At 38.4% G+C, this 20,401-nt stretch overlaps 2 protein-coding genes and 1 long non-coding RNA gene across 4 annotated transcripts in view; 2 read left to right on the top strand and 1 right to left on the bottom strand.

Moving 5' to 3' along the window:
• The window catches only part of Alpha-catr (alpha-catenin related), a 119,679-nt gene extending 100,386 nt beyond the window's left edge, over positions 1-19,293 (bottom strand). For both annotated transcript variants that reach the window (XM_076788791.1, XM_076788769.1), the window contains exon 1: positions 19,105-19,293. In XM_076788791.1, coding sequence (XP_076644906.1) covers positions 19,105-19,191 — 87 coding nt within the window. In that variant the 5' untranslated portion in view covers positions 19,192-19,293. The remainder of the gene's footprint in view (positions 1-19,104) is intronic.
• LOC143354886 (uncharacterized) overlaps positions 1-20,401 on the top strand; it is a 199,089-nt gene that overhangs the window by 91,739 nt on the left and 86,949 nt on the right. The window lies entirely within an intron of this gene.
• On the top strand, positions 19,775-20,346 carry Cox17 (Cytochrome c oxidase copper chaperone COX17). Its single transcript, XM_076789243.1, has 2 exons — positions 19,775-19,978; positions 20,197-20,346. Exons 1-2 carry the CDS (start codon positions 19,857-19,859, stop codon positions 20,279-20,281), a joined length of 207 nt encoding a protein of 68 aa, XP_076645358.1. The 5' UTR covers positions 19,775-19,856; the 3' UTR covers positions 20,282-20,346.

The following is a 20,401-nucleotide window of genomic DNA, read 5'->3' as shown; positions in this document are numbered from 1 at the left end:
TTATTAATAATTAATGAAAAAATATTAAAATCCTGTTACTGAAATCAACAAACGTTATAGTTTCCTTACTATTTTCAATTTTAATTAAACTGTAATATTTTTATACTAGCAATTGCCAGTGATTGTACATATCGTCTGACAGCGTAAAGCGCAGATGTTTTAACTACAGTGTGCGTACTTATGCTCACTGTAATGCTCATACCGCGAACAGTGAAATTTTAAGAGACAATTATGAGAAAAGTTTCATTTTCTTAATATATTCCGAACACTATCAAAATGTCTGGCGCAATTGAAACTGCTTGACAATTAGAACTTCGATTAGCTATAACGTCGCCAATTCTCGCAGGACAGCGGACAATAGAAAACATTCCGGTTGCACAAATGCATCGTCGTTAGCGAAGCTGAAACCGTTCAATGAAATTTACGGTCGCGTTGGTTTTTAAATTCGAAGGGATGATTATAAGTTTAACGCGGCAAGAGTTACCATCGAAAGTTTTTATCGACCTCGACTGTTCACGCAATTGACCTAATTTATTTAGCCACAAGCCGCTAGAAAATAATACACGGCACAAAACTCCGCCCACGTGCTTCTTTTTATTTCCTCGTCTCGCGGCCGTCCTATACACGGTGAACAAAATAACTCGATCGCCTTCAACATCTCTTATTTTCTTCTAAACAGTATATACTACCTATAATATAGTAAGCAACAAATTTTTTTTCATAATTCTATTTTTCCAGATTTCGAGCTGACCGATGTACAGTGATTTCTCCATATATGTCGCCAACGCCTGGATGATAAACGTCGTGGAATTTTCCCCACTGCCGCGGGGTATCCCCGTGAGGGGTAAACATAACACGGCTCAAACATAACTGACAAGACCCATGTTGTTGACATATATCGAGAATTCACTGTATTTTTACCCTAACTGTACCACGACCGGTAAAACGATCGGTTTCACATTTTCCATTTCATTAAAATTGCAAAGCTGCTTAATTATTAAGTAAATTTCTTCGTTTGAGCGGATATTATAAAAATTGCGAGATGCTTAAATAAATTCCATTTTGTAATTTTTATAAGACAACATGTATCTTTTGTGCTCGGCACGATTAGTGTTAAATGGGAGTGCAGATTTTGATCATCATGGCATAGCAGCTGAAGAGAAGACCAATCAAAAACGACTTAGAGTAGCCAGTCCAATGAACGAACACTTAAGCTGCATGTCTTGAAATTAATATTCGCAAATCGCCATTTAATTTCCTGGTCGCTGCTGCCATAAGAAGCCATTGTTAAGATCCAGCACGCAATTCTAACAATATTTGATGGTACATTACTGGTTCGATTGAAAGGTTCAAAAATTTGTTCACGTCACCAAAAACCGATCAAGTACTCGAAACGATCGCGTTATGTTGTCCACCCTGTACATTTCCAACCTACGTAGGATCGACCTAAACGATTCGTGCTTCTGCGAAGTTCGATCGACAGCCTCCCACCGTGGACCTTTCTTCGGCCGATATAATAAAGCGAATTCCAGACAATTGTGAGACGTCGCGAGTATGCTCGCATTTCTATCGGAGACGCTCTTCAGCCGTCGAACGAATATTTTTTTAGAAAACATGAACAGCGGAACAGCACAGTCACGGGAAATAGAGCAGCTAAATATCTTCGCCCGAACGGATGAAAATATCAAAGACAAAAGACGTTAAAGCGCGAGCGCGCGTGCTGACAGATCAGACTTTTTATTTGAAGTTGTTTTTGAGGTTGTGCGAGACTCGCTGATCGTTTTCAAAGGGAAAAATCTGGTTTTTCCAGCTTCAATCAAATCGATCGTTTTTACTTTAGCCCGCGCGAGATGGACAATTTTAACGATTTCATAACAGTCATGAATCCATTCAAATTGTTATGCGGAAATTCTTTTTACATATTTTTGAAATTCTTTGAAATGGACGTTCATCTTATAATTAGTCTATAAATGTAGCTAAATGACAAAGCAATATTATTTTCAACTGGCCATTGATAATCATTGTTATCGCTTTGAACTGCTAGTAACAAATATTGCTATTGTTTTGAAACTGGCTGCTAACAAATGAAAATTTAATTGGAATGTTTGTAACTCTGGGTTAAAATGGACTCGAGTTCGCTGCTGGCCGCACTATGCGAAAACCATGGTTTTGTACTTGCCCACAGAAAATCAAATTAATTTTACGGCTCTCGTAATTCAAAGTTAGAAAACGTAACATGAGATTCCGGAGTGGTGTAACTTTTCTGTGATTCTATCCCTTTTCATGCTTCATAAGGAAATACGTTATATTTAATATAAATTATAAACGTGATATCTCTGTTGAACAGAAATATGCAATAATTATGTTAGACAGAGCTCATCATACAGTAGCACAAACAGATATAGCATTCGAAAACTATAAACGAGATTTTCGCAACTGGCTGTCCGGATTAAAAAAGAAGGTTAATAAGTAAAAGAAGGTTAAAGTAGGTTAATAAATAATTATTTTATCGTTTCACTCATAGACAAAACTATATGCTTATTATTTAATTGTCAAAAGTTGCGGTAATTGTCTAAGTAAAGTCAAACATTTGGTCTTTTTTTTTTTTGTTTGCTGACTGTAGGACAAGCTATAGCTATATACGTATAGAATAAAATTTAATTGGAATTTTTGACGTCAGATATATTGAAGGACAAATATCCGCGTCATCCGCCAATAAAGCAATTCTGTGAAGCATCCTAGACCATGAGCGATGCAAGCTGTGTTTTTTTAAATAAATGGCACTGAACAAATTTGAGTAACACGATGGGAGTGGATCAAGTTCCATACAAACTTCGTCCTCTCGTGGGTCAAAATACAACTAAAATTTCATTCCACCGGAAACCTATAAATGCTTTATTAAAAAATTATAGCAAAACTATAAAACCTACAGTCTACGATAATACTTCTTCTTTTACAAGGAAAGTCACTCAGCCTGAAAATTCCAATTTAATGAAACTTGTCGTGTGGGTAGAGCATAATGAAGTATGCAGGGAACAACTTTTTCGGAGGAAAATTACCCTAAGAGAGTGCAATCAATCCTCGAAATTTTCGCGTTTTTTTTTTACGTGACTTTGTTATAATTTGCAATAGAAGCCTTCAAACACAAAAATTATTTAGCGATTAATGCCCTTCAATTTACAAAATGTCATTTAGGACTGACAGTACAGCAAAATTCTATATACATACACAGAGAAACAAATAAAAATTCTAAAATGGAACACCTGCGATCACGAAAGCGATCTTTAGACTGCAGATTTTAGATTTACAGTTTTGCGTTTGCAATACAATTTAATTCTTCCAATTTGACTCACTATCTCATTATCTTACAAAAATTCGATCGCATTACAGTAATTTAAATTGTTGCGACACAAAATATTAAACAAGGTTTTTATAAATGTTTTAATTAGATTTTTAGTTTTGTAACTACCATTTCCCGAACAACAAGCATCGAATAATACTGGACCTACAAATTCCGTAAAAATTTGCACGTTTGTAATCGGATTGAAAGACAATGGAAAATCCCAGTGCGTGTTTTTCGCAGATCCTTTCAGCAGATTAAAAACAAGCTTGATCTGTGTTAAATACGATACGACCAATTTTATATAAGCTGATCTAAAAAATAAAAGCTGGACACAGCATCACTCAAAAACTGATGTCCTCTACCTCGTGTACAATTAAAATTTTTCTTACTAGCAATTTTCTCATAGTATTTTTAACACCAGAGAACAGTCGAGACATTGTGAAAGAGTTGTCCAAAAACAACAGGAATTTCGTTCATAACCTAGTGAATTATATGGATGCATATAATGAAATAACATCTTCTGAAATTCTTATTTACATGAAAATTATTAATTGTATAGGGTGTCCCAAAAATGTTTTCCTTGAAAAAGCTGATTTCTGAGATCATTTGAAGTAACTTCTTCCTTTGCGAAAATGTTCTCCGCGGCTTTGATAAGGAGTTATTCGCGAAAAACACAGACCAATCAGAGTGTAGCTACAGCGGACGGGCTCCGCCTTAACGACAGGTCTCCCTGAGCGTGGCGTTGGCATTGGCCGAGCCGGAGTCCGTCCGTTGTAGCCGCGCTCTGGTTGGTTGGCTATTTTTCGTTAATAACTCCTTAACAAAGCCACGGAGAACATTTTCGTAAAGGAAAAAGTTATTTCAAATGACCTCAGGATTCTCCTCTCTCAAGGAAATACTCAAGGAAATAAATTTTTGGATACTCTGTATACATACTCTGTAATTATTTAATGTGTCACCCTTAATAATATGTATAACTATTTGTAGATTTAGACGAAAATTTACTATCTCAGTAAATAGCTTTGGCTTCCGGTAGGCAAATTGTTAATTTCTTGCATAATCAATGCCTAGGGTAAATGACTCAATTACTTATAATTATTATAATACCGCGACGTTTATCATCCAGGCGTTTGCGACATATATAGAGAAATCACTGTACTGTGGTTTCAATGAAAAACTTTAATATCTCTTTCTTTAATATCCGTTATGCTTTACAAGTAAGTATAATTGATGTAGAAACAGTAATTGGCACTCCCACAGTAATTGGGTCCCTTAGCCTACAAGAGAATATCTTCGAGACTTTCGGTTTACTTTTGCACGCGGATGCTGTTTCGGGCTGCGCTTTATGCAACTGGTTGCGGATGCTTTTCAAGTGGATTTTTGCCCGCCTTATCTTGATAATTTCGCGACTGGGTGTGAACATTTTGATCGCCACTGCGAGATAGACATTGCCTCGTGAAAAGAGCCGCATATTCGGTCTGATACCGACAGGAAATGCGACTCAACGCTTTCACACTTTTCCCAGGCCCTTTTCCCGAAGCTTTCACGGAATCCGGATCGCTCGGAATCCGGGCGTCATGAAATTTTTATGTGTCATCCACTTAAGATGCGGTAGAAAATACAGCAACCGATTATGCTGCTCGCCGCGCAGAGCTCGCAGATATGAGCAATTTATGGAGTACGCTGTTGTGAACATAGAATACAATAAAACCGTTTCCGAGGGGAATCGAAAGAGAGAGTTAGCTCGCGTTCCAAATTGAAATTTTCCGGGTTTGCTGTTAATGGATTAATGGGCTCGGCGAAGCATATTACAAAGCTTTCAATGTAATTGTCGCGTTATCGTGGACCGTTTAAAGTGTTTTGCGACAGAGAGTATCATCGACGATTGAAATTTTTTAATCCCCTTGCCTCTTAGCCGGTTTGATCCGGTAATTGGTTAAATTGTTGCAACCATATTCTCCAATTCTCTGTTAATATGTCTGCTATAGTGTGATACACAATTTTTAGTTTTATATATACGCAGACTAGGTTGGAACAGCACTTCATAAACATAAAGTTTGTTTTAATGATCGTTGTATGAATATTTACCAGTGAACAGGATTGCACACGCGAATAATTTGAACGAGTGACGTTAGTATGTACTCTGCAGCATGATTTGCAGATAAGTGTCCTTGAAACATCGAGAATACGGTGGCTCCAAGAAGTACTTGAACACATTCCAAATTTCGAAAAATTTTCGATATTTAGACTGTTATAATACCGTACAAAAGAACTGCATGGGAATAAGCTGAAGCTCGCATGAAAGCTCGAGGACTCCACCTTTATATAACATCGTTCATTTTCGTTTGACATGTCTTTTCAAAATGGCTATAAACCGAAAATTTTTCCGTGGCTGAATTTATCACAGATTTAATGACTACAACTTTCCCTTTACGACGATTCCTCAAAACTCGATGGACTGTGAAGGTAGAGGCTTTAAGCTTCGAAATGAGCCTAAGTTTATTGCTGTGCGATTTTTTTTTTGCGAAATGATAACAGTTCGGAGATCAACAAGTGTTCAAATATTTTTTGTCACTGGGAACCTTTAAATATTTTATCCAGTGTATATAACACGTTGTCGCCATTTTTTTTTAAATTTAATTTGGCAGAAACCGGTTTTCATCTGTTTTTATCATTCAGGGTAAAGTAAATTATAAATTATGTCGATTCAATGGAGAAATTATTGAAATTCTTCGTTATTGTAAACAATTTCTTGTAATTTGTACAGTATTTTCAAATTTAATTTTAGTGCGTCGATACTACAACATTTTGGAATAGAATTAATTTTGAAATTGCATCATTCTGGAATAGGATTAATTTTGAAACATTGAAAAATGTATTTAGGGCCATGTAATTTTTTCGTTGTCGAGAAATTTATATCGTTACGGAGAATATCTGCAAATAATGTTCAGATTTAGTGTAGCAATGGAAATGGAAACAGAAATCGGTATTCGACGTGGCGAGCATTTCTTAAATTTTGATGGTTCAATAAATTCAGGTCGACTCTACAGAAGTTGCGACAAATTTCAGCAGAAATGGAATTTCACAAAGGGCAGAGATAGCAGACAAATCGGTGCACGAAGGAGCACGACCACTGCGGTGGAGACCACATTTGAGATAAAGCAAATAAGGGTGATATATATTCGTGGGAAATACACTCGCATGATCCGGAATTATCTCTGGTAACGTTATGAATAATTTCGATAAATGCGCTTTCTTGAACTCGTTATTTTGTCATATATTTAAAAATACCGCAGTCACGACGAGTATGAAAAATTGCATTTATCTTCGGATTTCGAGTTGATTTATCCGATTCAGGATAGCCCCTATTTTTAAAATATTAAAAAATTCGATAATTTGTTAACTGCTATATTTACAGAAAAATGGTAATATTTAACTAATAACATATTTCTTCTTTTTCATATAAAATCTAAATATCAATTTTTGCTTTTGAATAAATTAGAAAACCAAATTCTCGTGATTATATTAAACTTGTAAAAGCAACAAAATGCTTAGTGTACAAATACAAAAGCTAAAAATATTAAATTATTAATAGCCTCTCGGTCGTTAATTTTAGAATTGAAAAAGCTTTTTAGATATGCACATCTGATAGCTAATGTGTTAACTCGAGAGAAACAAACTCATAAATCTACGCCCTGACATTGCGTGAGATTTCATGATAAGTTAATTGCCGTTGAGAACACAACGATGGAATATGTCCTGACGAAGTCCGAACAACTCACACCTAAAAACTAATAATGTCCTGGTCAACCTTAACGTAAGCACCGTGTTAATACTAAGAAAAATTATATTAATGTAATATTCAATAATGTCCACCAAAAAAGGTACCGGTTTCGTAATAATTCCCCCCAAAAAGGTACCGATTTCGTAAAGGAGGATATTAATTTTTCAACCGCAGTGAAAATTGTCGCGTACGAGAACCCGTTTTGACTGAAGTTACCTGAAGGTGGATCGATCCAGGTTCCGGTGTCGTTGGATAGATCGGCGGTCAATATTAGTTTGTTCGATAGCTCCTGACATATTTACCCTCTATGTAATCGAAGAATATCTTCGTTGCATATATTACATTCAGGCTATTTGCTGACATCAGTGTGCATAGAACTTCAAAAGCGGGACGTATTAAATCCACATTGTACTTAGAAGGGAAATATCCCTCTTGGGAATAATGGTTTCAAAATCTTCGACGTTTATTTCCCCTCTTTAAATAGCTATGCAGTGAATCAAATCGTGCCCATTACAACATCCTATCAACATGTAGGAAACTTTTTATTAAGTTACAGTAAACAAAAGTTATTGCTTGTTATTGCTTTATTGCTTTGTTATTTAAACAAATATTTTAAACATTAACCTGATTTTTTAAGACAGATATAAATGTCATAATCTTAAGTACCATTTAACATATTTCACCCCTTATTTTTTCATTATAGATATCTTTGGTTATACTTTAATTATCTTTATAGTGCCGTTAGTTTTTGATTAAAGTAATTAACAACAAAAAGTAATAATTCAATAATACTAATGTAGCAGTAGTAATAGTAATAATTATTACTGTTTCCATTTTATGACAATTGCAATTGATTACCTTCTTAACAATCGTATAAATCATTAATTACACATTCGAAAGCGAAAGCATTGTTCATTGAATAAGACAATAACACTGGAGTGAGATAAGTTGCTAACACAATCACGAATTTAGCTGCATACATTGACCGTATGCTTTTTGAAATACGTTTGTTTCGTTAAAGGAAACTTCACTTTTAGTCTAATTAGCTTCAAAATAGATTTTCATCTAATTACAACGCCTGCGGGGACTGATGAAAGGTCTGTGGGCGATCCTCTCATCGTAACGACGAAACACGTCATCGAAGTTAATTCGTACGATGCGGCATGAATGCGACAAAGACGCAAACTGCTCGGAGGCATCCTAATGAAATGACGTGTAATTCAATATCCGGTAACTACCTATTCTATAAATTCTGCCCTTTATGTAATTTGTCGAAAGTAACATTCGGTTGCGAAGATGACAGAACATTCGCACAATTATCCTGGAACCTCGTCGAACATCCTCAAACGAGACAACCGTCTTCGAAACACTCGCAAAGTGTTGAAAACTAGCCTAATGAAACCGCGGGAAAATGCTAATGAAAATCGGGGAAGGCTTCAATTGATACCTGAATCGATGTAGGTCCTGCATTTTTCAATTAATGCAGACATTTTTATTCTTCATAAAATCCACAGCCTATTAAGTCACGCGTCTATTGGACATGGGCATGGGCAGTGTTGCCGAATGAGGGGAGGGAGCACGAATTAGGGGAAAAAGTTAGCCTCTCTTTACCAGTACTGAAACACGTCACGTGACCGGACCGGCGACGCAAGCGTGGGGAATAGCGCGGTAGAAGGGGAAATTAGAGTGGGGGAACAAGTCTTGATCTGGCGATTCTAGGCACAGATACAAGCAAATGACTTAGCGGAGTGGGGGTAGACCATAGCACAGCCGAAGCTTTCCACGTAGCTGCGACAATGCGTGTGACAAATACTGTCCGTGCCTCACAAGAACTCTCGCTCCGTCTATCCCCACCATTGACGCTCGCATAGTACCAATGTTGGTGATCGCTCTAACACTAAACCTACCACGGCCGGTCAAATTGACCTTTTCGAACTTCTGCGTACAATTTCGTACATCGCTATTTATCTTCATGACTTTTCTTAAAGTATGTATACAATGTCTTTTTCAGTATTTATTTCTCGTTTTATTTTTTTTTCCCCCAAGAAATGTATGTAGCCTGCCCTACCTACCGCGGCCGGTCAATTTGACCGCACGGGATAATATGGTATTTATTCTTCTAAACCTAAATAATCAGTATAAAAGAAGGGCTATTCTCGAGGCGTGCCCCTTCCATTCGGACCAATCAGCTCCGCAATCCTTTCACGAGACTTCTTCTGAGTCACGCATAGTACACGCGGCCTTGTCCGTAGGGGCGTGGCTTCCTGCCCGCCGCTCTGTGCAGTGTCGCCAGTTCAAGACTTGTTCCCCCACTCTAATTTCCCTTTCTATCGAGCTACTCTCCCCACGCTTTCGCCGCGAACCGGTCACGTGACACGTTCTGCCTCTGCCGTGTATACTGCGGTACTTGCAGAGAGAGGGTAACTGTTTCCCCTCAATTCGTGCTCCCTCCCCTCATCTGACACTGGTTTTGTATACGTCCAAGGCAAGAAAAACGCTGCCCGTACGGGCAGACGCTAAACAGCTCTGGTCTATGGATAAAAGACTGTTCAAAGTTTTACAAGTGGGTTCCCAAGAACAACAGACGTGGCAATGATTACCGACAAACGGCTATTAGCATTATCGGTCAATCGACAGTCAAGTTTTCAGCGTTTACGGATAAAGATCCACACAATTTCCCAGGTTCGAAACAACTTCGTCGGGATCCTTTAATAACGCTCACCCATCGACTTAAAATTCCTGGAGAGTCTGAGTTTTAGTGACTTTGCCGGGAATCTTAAGGCCGGGAGCATTTCGGGGTCGTAGATTACAGTTCGCTGCGCACACTTGTCAGGAAAAGTTCTATCTTTCGGGTCTCACAGTCATAGTAACGGCTGAACGATCGAAATTACGTCGAGTCACGTCCCAGGAAAAAATTAACCTTCCAGCCCTAGCTTATCACATTTAATTTGAAATCAATCATGATACACTGGCGTGCAACATTAAAGCGACACTAAATGTTCATTGGAAAATTTTTCATATTTATACTATTCTCCATGATGCAGAAATGGCTTTACAAGAGTTAACTTTAAATCAGAGGCCGAAATGATTGCCGTGCAATTTTTTTGGAAATTTTTGTAGAAACAGACTGACTAAAACCGGACAGATTTCTTTTTGCGAGAAAAAATAAATCAGATATAGTAATATAACATGTGCTCGTGTTCGAGGGAATGGATGTGTGGAAAAAATTTTAAAATCCACTTTCTTCGGTTCGACATAAAATTTTGATTTTACATTTTCGATCTATTTTTTTTTTTTACGAGAAATCGATCTTGCCCCAGTTGCATGACAAGTAGACTGTGAAAAAATGTGGATTTGCATTTATATAGACAAATTTAAAGAAATTTAAAATTTGAGGAAGCGAAAATTTATGTGGAATTACATTTATATAGGCAAATTCGAAAAGAAATGTCCTCCTATTGCAGCGATCAATAAATCAAGGATTCGACGAAACTAGTATTCAACATTACGAATCGTGTAGTTCACAATTCCTTAAAATTTTGACAAATGATAAAACTTCTACAATTCAGTTTCTAATCAATCTTTATATTTTTCAAAACAGAAATAAAAATTACTTGCAAGTGTAACATAACCGACTACATATTCGCTGAAGACTAAAAGGTTCAGGTTTTAAAAATCCAAGAAGAAAAATCTAATGTAAAAACGAATGCTACATTGTATAAACCGAAGCGTGCATGATTTTGGGAGAAAATGCGAAATATTTGGGGACAATTTGACACTTCGAAGCCACATATATCGGTCTCAGTTTCCCATTTATAGCCGAGGACAGACACTGCGGAAGTCTGATGCCATAGTCAGCGATCGTAACATGCCAGTAATGGATCAGTGTGGGGTTAGGTCGAAGATCGAGGTTAATTGAAGTGTTCAAGTGCGCCACTCGAGGAATTCTCAGTAGATATTGCTGGTTTACGAGCGTGTCGCCGTCATGGCTGTCGTCATCGCTTGGACTTTTCTACAGAGGCTTCTTTTTTTTTTCGTTGAAACATTTCGCTCTGGACTCGAGACGTCTATTAATTACACAGCAAACAATAATAGTGAAACACGAACGTTCATTAGGAACCTCCTAATTTAATCGTATGCTCAGGACGCGCGTTAAATACAAATTAAACAAACGATAATGAAATAAGTCATTGGAGTCCTCCTAATTTAACACTAAACCTACCACGGTCAAAATGACCGGTTTTATACGTTACAATTATTGAAACTATAAAAATTCATTTATGGAAAATAGTGGAATAAATTTCCTTGGCCAAGCATATATTATATTGAGAATAACGGACAATCTCAATAAATGCAGAGTTGCCATTTTTATATGGCAATATTTATCAGATACTGTTAGTGCTTGGTAGGTTTAGTGTTAATTGCAAGAATGTATACGGGGTATTCCGAAAATGTTGCATTTCCTTGAAATGGATGATTCCTGAGGTCATTTGAAGTGACTTTTTCCTTTGCGAAAATATTCTCCGCGACTTCGTTATTATCGAAAAACACGGACCAATCAGGGCGCGACGAAAGCAGACAGACTCCGGCACGGCGGCAAGTCCCGCAGAGCGTGACGTCGTCATTGGTCGAGGCGGAGTCCGTCTGCCGTAGCCGCGTTCTGATTGGTCCGTGTTTTTCGTTAATAACTCCTTAACAAAGCCGCGGAGAAAATTTTCTCAAAGGGAAAAGTTTCTTCAAATGATCTCAGGAATCACCCTTTTCAAGGAAATACGTTTTTCCTCATTTTGTGCTCAAGTCGTGCATCAAATATGAATTAAATAAAGTAAGAATAAAACGCGGAAACTGATTGGCGACCTCTTAATTTAATTAAAAAATTGTACGTGTGCGTCTTTTGTTGAATATATTCGCTCTATAAAAATTGTAGCAATCTTCTAAAAGGTTCCCTCCATTTCTACACTCGAGTATTTTTGGCAAGAATTTTTGTGGCGCGTAACCGAGACAAAGGCTCTTTAAAATTGATAACGGCTGAAACCGAGCTGGAAATATACTAATTCTAGAACGGTGGGAAACGAGACGCGAACATAGTAGCACGTGACTCGAACGTTTTATAACTACTTAGCATGTGCATTCGTTATTCAGTTTTGCGGAAATATTCAAACAGCATCTCTCGCAGAGCTGTCGAAAATATTTCATTTCTACGTAATCTCGAAATACCGAAAACGTTTCGAATGCACATAAATTAAACTACAGTCTATTTCGGTGGTTTCTAGACTATCTTCGGGAAAGTATCCTTCCGAAAATACAGCATTATTTGACATTTCGGCAGATATTTCCCGTCAAATTACCGGATACGTATCTTGCAATTCCGTCCATTTCTAAGCCGGAAATGAGCGTAGATAAAAATAAAAATATTATAGTGGTACGATGTGTTTGAATTTCCTCGAGAGATAAATGGAAGAAGATTATAGCTTCGCCAACGATGATACACGATCGTTTTATGGGTTTAATGGCTCGTACAAATTTTATAAGTGGAAATCTATGTCAATGCCATGACAGCTCGTTTAGCGCCTAATTTGCACTTACGGGTGACAGCGGTTGATGGGTAGGCCACAGTCATTAATCTTAACACATCGATGATATCAGGCCGTGAGGTCGAACGTAGGACCGAGTATTAATTAAAGTGTTTGAGGAAACTGACTGTATTTGCTTAAATTAGCGGTAATCATGTTTAACAAGATATACCAACTGATATTAATTACCGGTCTTGAAACCTTTTTGTAAATTGATAGATGTCATTAAGAATTTTTTTATAGTGGTTCGGATAATCGAGGTTTTAGCGTACCGTGAATGGAACATGTAAATGAGCTCCGAATGGTATCGTGTTTCGTGTCGTTTCAATCAGGAGAATGTCACAAATACGTTGACAAAAGGCAGAAAAGTTTGGACACTGGATTAGTATTGTTCCATCGATACATTTAATCCCTTATCGTGTTAGAATTCTCGATGATCGAGTTTCTGAAACTTTTCACAAATAGCGTGCGCATCTTTTTCACATATATCGAGGCATTGCTGTGGTTCAGTCATGAAGGCATTTGAAACCAAAGTCATGAAAATTTTGTTTCACTGCAAGTTCTTTGTTCAATCTCTCCCAGTACGGTTCGCGGAACCTGGCTCGTGTAATACTGTTTTAATGATACACACATCGAGGCACTACCGTAATTCTTTGAGAAACGACTGCGATTCGAAAACCGTCTGGAAAATGTTGTACTTCGAGCAGCTTTCCTAGCCGGAAAGTCGAGTCTGAACGGAGAGTCCGAGCCATGCAACACCGCCTTAACAAGTGAAATTATTTAATTCCATAGCGTGGACGGTTTAATTCACCGCGGTAAATCATTAAGCCTGGCAACGACGATGTGCTGATCGATCAACGTCACCGGTGCGAAACAACGAGTACATTGAACGCGTGAGGTCGAAGAAACCGGGCTGCAAACGGAACGATAGCGGTCTACCAACAAATCGACCGGCCGATGGTCAATAAAACATTGACCGCAACCCGGCCACTCTAAAACCGTGGTGCAAGGGAAAAGTCTGCGCGAAAGGTGTAGGTCGAAGGTCTCTGTCAGGGAGAGCAAAGGACGGGAAAGGGAAAAGGAAAAAGTAGAAAGAAGAGAGGTGCGGAAGAAGGAGGAAGCTAGGGGGCGGCCAGACAGGGCTCTAACAAGTGGCTGCAGTTCGTAACGATCGCCTTCTCTGCCATGCACCAGACACTCGTGCGCTTTCTCTATCTAGGAGGTTTAACCAATACATAACAATTTCGCGTTCTTTCGCGAGCACGTACGTGTGCGCCAACGTCGTCCTGCCGACGCTTGACACGGCACAAAGGTTCCGTTACCTTGCCACGGGCCTTTTTCGACTTTCGAAATCATTTTCGCCGCGACGCATTCGCGCTGATCGTTCCATCGGGTTCGACTATGCTTGACCCACTGCCACGGCACAGTAATTACTTCTATCTCTTTCACGGGCACGTCCACCATTTTTAACGATCTCGAAATAGTGTGCAGTAAATTGTGAGCGGTGTGCTCTTTACGAAACTGCGGAATTTTCAACGAAATATAAATTCTCTGGATTCATTTCACGATGAAAGAGCTGCACAGAATATAGTGTTTACTCTATATATGTCCCAAATGCCTAGCCGATAAAAGTCCCAGAACTATCCCCACTGCCACGGGGTACACCCCGCGAGGGGCCAAGAAGCTCGAGAGACCTCGGTCGCGTGGATCAAAGAGTAGTATCTCCTGGCCGATATATGTCCCTGACCGACCGGCTTTCGTCGCATTTCGGACGAAGAAGAAGAAGAGGGGACAACGATTTTTATATTTCGAAATAAAAAGCGGTTAACAGTAGTTTTTCACTTTCGATCTAGTCAGTAAATCTGCAGTTTACTTATAATAAATATAGAAGTCTTAATATTAATCACGTTAGAAGTATTAAAAATTGTAGATGCCTAAAAAAATTAGTGCACGACTGCTATACAATTACTTTATAACACGTCCTTGATCAAAGAGACGTGTTACAAAAAAATAATGTTATTAAACACAAATTTGAAAACGTCATTACGCAGGAAATCGACGAATTCAAACTTGCAAGAGAGTTTCACTCAGACTACAATTTACTTTAATTCGGGATGACGGGTGTTTGATGTCTCGAGTTTCTTGTTTTGATACTCCAAGGTCAATCTAATAAAGTTACAGAAGACTTCATCGTACAAGATTATCGGGTATATAAACGTTTGTCAAGGTTATGTTGCATTATCACGTAACATATTTTAGATAATTACTGAGGATGTAAAATCTATAGAACTGATATTTCAAGGGAAAAAGTTGATTAGGCTTAAGATTGTTACTGTGATCAATAAAAATATGTTATTTCGTGATGCTAGTATTCCGTGTTCCTAGTAGATTTTGAAGTTCAATAAGGGGATCGATATTGAAGGTGAATTGATGTTACGTTGCATCTGCGAATGCATTTTTCGAATTTAAGGCTGTTTACGACATTCCGCGCAGAATGAATACATTTGACATCGGACGAATAGGAGGAATACATGAATATGAAATGCGCTGTGCATTTATGTGTGCTACGTCGCGAGCGTGTGCAGAATTTTCAATAAGTGGAAACGATTCCATTGTTACGTTTCGAAGCTGTTTACGTTTCCTTTGTTCCTACGTTTTTTCCTACGTGAAGGACACGACGCACGCTTCGGTAATGTCAATACTTTATCCTTCCAGATCCTACAATCATAACATTTACATCCTTCATAAATATCAATGTACGTAGAATACGCAGATAATCAAAATATACCCAATTATCCCTCACGTCGAATAACTGAGTACCTACTCTCAATTTGTTTTCAAAACTTTCTTCATATTTTTGTTGACAATTAGCAAGATCATGTTACTTTGCACGAAGATCCGCGGTCTATTCACTTGATAAAATGGAGCGAGCGCATAGAGAGTGACGGAGGTTATTTTCTACAGTAATATGCATTTTAGTTGTTTGTAATTAATCAGCAAATTCGCGAAGAAAGAGCTACGAATTAACTTGCATGCCGGATGTAAAATGCAACATTATTAAATATCGAAGAAACCTTTGACATAAGAGTTCAAAAGGTATATGGTAAGGGACCTAATTACTGTGGAGGTACCAATTACTGTGCTTAATTAAACGCATTTTTAAAGCATAGTGAATATTTAAAAAGAGATATATCTCTAGAGTTATATATCTCCTTTTTAATATCCATTATGTTTTAAAAATAAGTATAATTAATGAAGGCACAGTAACTGGTACCCCCACGGTAATTGGGTCCCTCACCCTATATTTCTGTTTTCAGAATGTCCGATGATTGACCAATCCGTCGCATCGCTAATGAAACGTGTAAATATTCGGATCGAAAGTACTTGTGAACCGGGGCCATTGATTACTAAATTAAGTGAGTCCTGATATACAGAGAATCCACTCGAGCCTGTTCGTTTGCACTTCTGCCCTCGCTAACGATGTCTTTTGTGAAAGCCGAGCCCCGTATTTGAAGACTATTTCGTACACAAAGTAGTCAAGTCTTAGGATGACAAAGATAAAAAGCGATCGTCAACTCGGGTTTCCTTTAAAGACACGTCTGCTTTGAAACGAGCTTCAAGGAGGAAGCGGGTTACCTCTAATTCGATCAAAGGGGCAGTAACCCTTCGATGTTTTACTCGCGCTTCGATACTTGTTCTAAGAAGTTCTTAGGGCAAATATTACTTCCCGCGTTGTTCCATATTTTCTAAGAATTCAATAGCCAACTACACCCTCCCACCGCTATTAGTTTTCAAGCACGTGTTTTCTGATTACCCTACATTATTTTCTAGAAATCTAACCTATTAACAAATTCAAGTAATAATGACAAAAATAAGCGGATTTGTTTAAATATGTCAGCACCGTGTAGAAGATAATGTTATATCGTTTTTGGTCAATTTTGTTTTGATCATACGTCGATATATCTAGTTAGCGATCCTATTCAGAGAAGACCGATATTATCATGTTTCAGTATGATCGCCCAAAATAGACTGTACAACCTACTTTGAAGTACCCAATACTGAAATAAAAATAGATGCAACACGTGTTCAATAATACAAATGATTTCTTTGTCAATTGAACACTGTCCAAACTCAATGCTCGATATTAAACACTACCTAGAAACATTATTCAAATTTATAATACTATAAATTGGTATAAATATTTAAACTAATATTTATTAGAATCATACACTGCCCTACTCCAGCAAATATACATGTCATTATCTTATTAACGATATTCTTACAATCTGTTCCTACAAATTCAAATAAATGAGAAACAATCGCAATAAAAAGTCAATGCATAGAAAAATTCTGCTCATTAAAACAAAAGAGAATATTAATTAAAGACTGCTGAAATTACTTCTGATTTCCTATTTAACAAATTGTGCTCGAACCTAGCATCTCTGCTGAAATTGATTTTCTTAATGTTCTTTTAGATTATAGAAAAGCGTAACGTAAAATAATTTCGACTTTCGAAATTGCTCGTGTTACCTATCCAAAGCAACTGATTATATGTCCTGTATAATAATTGTCACACACTGAGATTAAGAGATTCCTAAAATAAAATGGAACAGAAAATAAAACATTAATTTATTCGGAATATATCGCCGACTCTCATAATTCCACGAGACTTCAAAAGAACCGAAATCGCTTTTGACAGTGATTCTACTCCGAAATTAGAATTCTGGTTTAAGAAAAAGGAAACAAAGCGCGCCGTCACGTGCGCGCCGTTTCATTAATCACACGAGCGAAGTTTCTCACAAAACAATGTGCGCCGCTTAACATAACAGGCACTATTTATAGTGTAAATATATTTACATCATTCGAATTTTCTGCTCAGATAGCTTTGTAAACAGAGCCAACGGCACCGTACAACATCTTGCAAATTCGTGTAATATAATCTTCTGATGAACATAATTTTTCACGCCGCCATTGTAACCATGCTAGACGTTATAAAAAAATATATCCCAGTGACTGATCCGACTATTCCTTAGTCAGAAATCAATTTTCATTTGCAAATTAAAGAATGCAACAATTTGCAACGATTTTGTATCGTGGCCAGTTGTAATAGTGCGGCGAATTCGCACACGCACCACAGAAATATTTTTCACGTTTCTACATATCCCTAGAAAATTATGAACAATATAAAGAAACACGCCCAAAGAGTAACTCGATTATAATTTCGTCGAAAATGAATTTTTGCTAGCAAGCTAAAGCACGCTACCTAATTGCACCGCCGCGAATTACGTTTGTTGTCGAGTGTGGCGGGGTCGTGATAATGCGGCGAATTCGCACGCGTTTATTCGCACTAAAACATTTTTGACGTTTGTTACGTTCGTCGCCCCTTGACATTCGCCCGCGTGCTTTCGCGTGTGCTTCTGTACACACGCAATTTGGTTGCGCACGTGTTCCGCGACGGTTGCACAACAGCAAATAATCGTGGTAACTTTCTAAAAGCACGAAAATCGACGCCGCAGCACGAAACAGGCTGGTCACGTGACTTCCGCGGAAAATATATAAGTGTGCACACATGACACACACACACACATACACGTATGCTTATACATCGGACAGAGTGCGACATATACATGTACACACATATGCGTACCGATAGCTGAGATAAAGTATGGGAAAAGAAAGAGAAATGTCGCGAATGGGGAGCGAGAAAGAGGGAGGATAGAGAGATAGAGATAAAGCAGAGAAATACGAAAATATCCGTCTGGGCGCGTGGCAGCTACGGCCGCTCGATGAAACAAAGCACATGCCCGGCGTGGGAACTGTCAAATAACTCGGCGGTTCCTCTCTAAACTACTGAAAACCACGGAGGCTTGATGAAAACGTTTTTCGTTACAATGCCAATCGATATCGATGTAATAGTTGATCCTACATGATTCTCCTCTGTAAAGTAACCCTTAATCCCTCGCGTACACGCTCCTTTCGCATGTATCCATGTCTATCCTCGTCGTACACGTTTCTCCCTCTCTTTTTCTCTTTCCTCGCCGTAGCTCCTCTTGTACTCTCCCCCACCCGCCCTTTCTCTCTTTCTCACTCTCTCTCTCTCTCTCGTTGACAAATATATACATGCACCCGGTTCACGGTACGTACAGAGACACATGTGCAAACACCACACGCACACCGAGGATCGTGAACACGAATACAGAAGCACGTTTGTAGTATAGGCGATGCCGAGTGTCGTGCAACAGAACGTAACGGGGTATCGAGGAAAGCCGGGGTCGTAGGAAAACCTTAACCTATCGGCGGGTTGAAAGGTTAGGAGGGCTGTAAGCGGCTTAAATAAAACAGACGACCAATTGATTAGAGCACAAGAACGGTCTTTTTGTCCGGTTTCCGATTAATTGTCTTACCTGCTTGACTAGTGGGAGTAGTGTCTGTTCTATGCTACGGGTCTTAATCTCTAGGGTGGTTGGGTCTACGGGCTCGGGTGTCGCCATGATTCGAACACAACTCCGCGCTCCGTAGACTCGAACCGAGCCTAGAGAGTTCGTTGCACCCCTCTCGCTTCTCGTGCCTTACCACTACTCCCTCGCAGCCGTCGAGCTTTTCCACTTATTTCCCTAGAACACCCCTCTGCCCAGGTTTTCACCAATCGCGGGGTTCGTAGCCGACGACGATAGCGACACCCTGCAACGACGACAAGATAGCAGAAACTTACCGTGCAGTAGCTAACAGCAGAGAGGAACAGAGAGTATTCACGCCCAGGATTTCGGCGTTCCCGATATAGTGCTTCCCTCTAGCCTAATTTTTAGCCTGGATCAGACCCTACATCATCTAAGCCTGGATCAGAACCTACATCATCTTTGAAGCGTGTTCTGTTTCCTACTGAAGATGATGTAGGTTCTGTTCCATGCTAAAGATGATGTAACTGAAAAAGTGGGGACACTAAAACCCCAAGCATGACCACTCTCATTTCCTCTCTGCTCTCGTATCCTATCTGTTTAGGTCCTGGTCCGCTTAGTGCAGCACTATCGCTTGAGCAAAAATTAGAGGTAAGTCTCGTTTCATCTTCGATATCAGCTTTTGCACACATGTGAACTGGAGTGAATCTGATATATTATTACTGTATTTTATACACAAATTAATCTTATATAGAATAACAATGGGTAACACTAGTCAAAAGCCGGCTGAAATAAATGCATTAACCACGAATGCAGAAAAATCCGATAAACCACTGAAGCCTTGTTGTGCTTGTCCTGAAACAAAGAAAATCAGAGACGAATGGTACGTACATGACCGATTTCAATCTCAACATTTTTGAATATTACATCATGACGTGTTATTATAATAACAAGAAAATCTTTTACGATAATCCTATATAAATATTCAATATTAAAATTTTCGAAATAATTGATTTTCTTATGTATTTTATCATTTAACCTTGTCGTCTTTTATTCTAGTTTATTATATATTTTATAACATTAAACGTTTTACTTTTTCAGCATTATCACTAAAGGCGAAGAGAATTGTATGCATTTGATAGAAGCACATAAAGCCTGTATGCGAGCCTTGGGATTTAATATATAAGTTTATGTAAATAGTCATACTTTAGAAAATTATAATAAATGCTAAGGATTACTCTCTGTGATTAATTTAGTACTTATGGAAATGAAAATATCACTCTGAATATTTTCTTATGTAATAAAT

This window comes from Halictus rubicundus, chromosome 1, assembly GCF_050948215.1.
Source record: "Halictus rubicundus isolate RS-2024b chromosome 1, iyHalRubi1_principal, whole genome shotgun sequence".
Taxonomy (NCBI): Eukaryota; Metazoa; Arthropoda; class Insecta; order Hymenoptera; family Halictidae; genus Halictus; species Halictus rubicundus.
Note: the sequence above shows the minus strand (reverse complement) of the source record. Positions and strands in the feature narration are given on the sequence as shown.

What these genes read in the sequence shown, in the direction of transcription:
- Cox17 (XM_076789243.1), top strand. Translation starts at nt 19,857, where the DNA reads ATGGGTAACACTAGTCAAAAGCCGGCTGAAATAAATGCATTAACCACG. An exon ending in AAGAAAATCAGAGACGAATG is followed by an intron (nt 19,979 to 20,196) that starts GTACGTACATGA and finishes TTACTTTTTCAG; the next exon opens with CATTATCACTAAAGGCGAAG.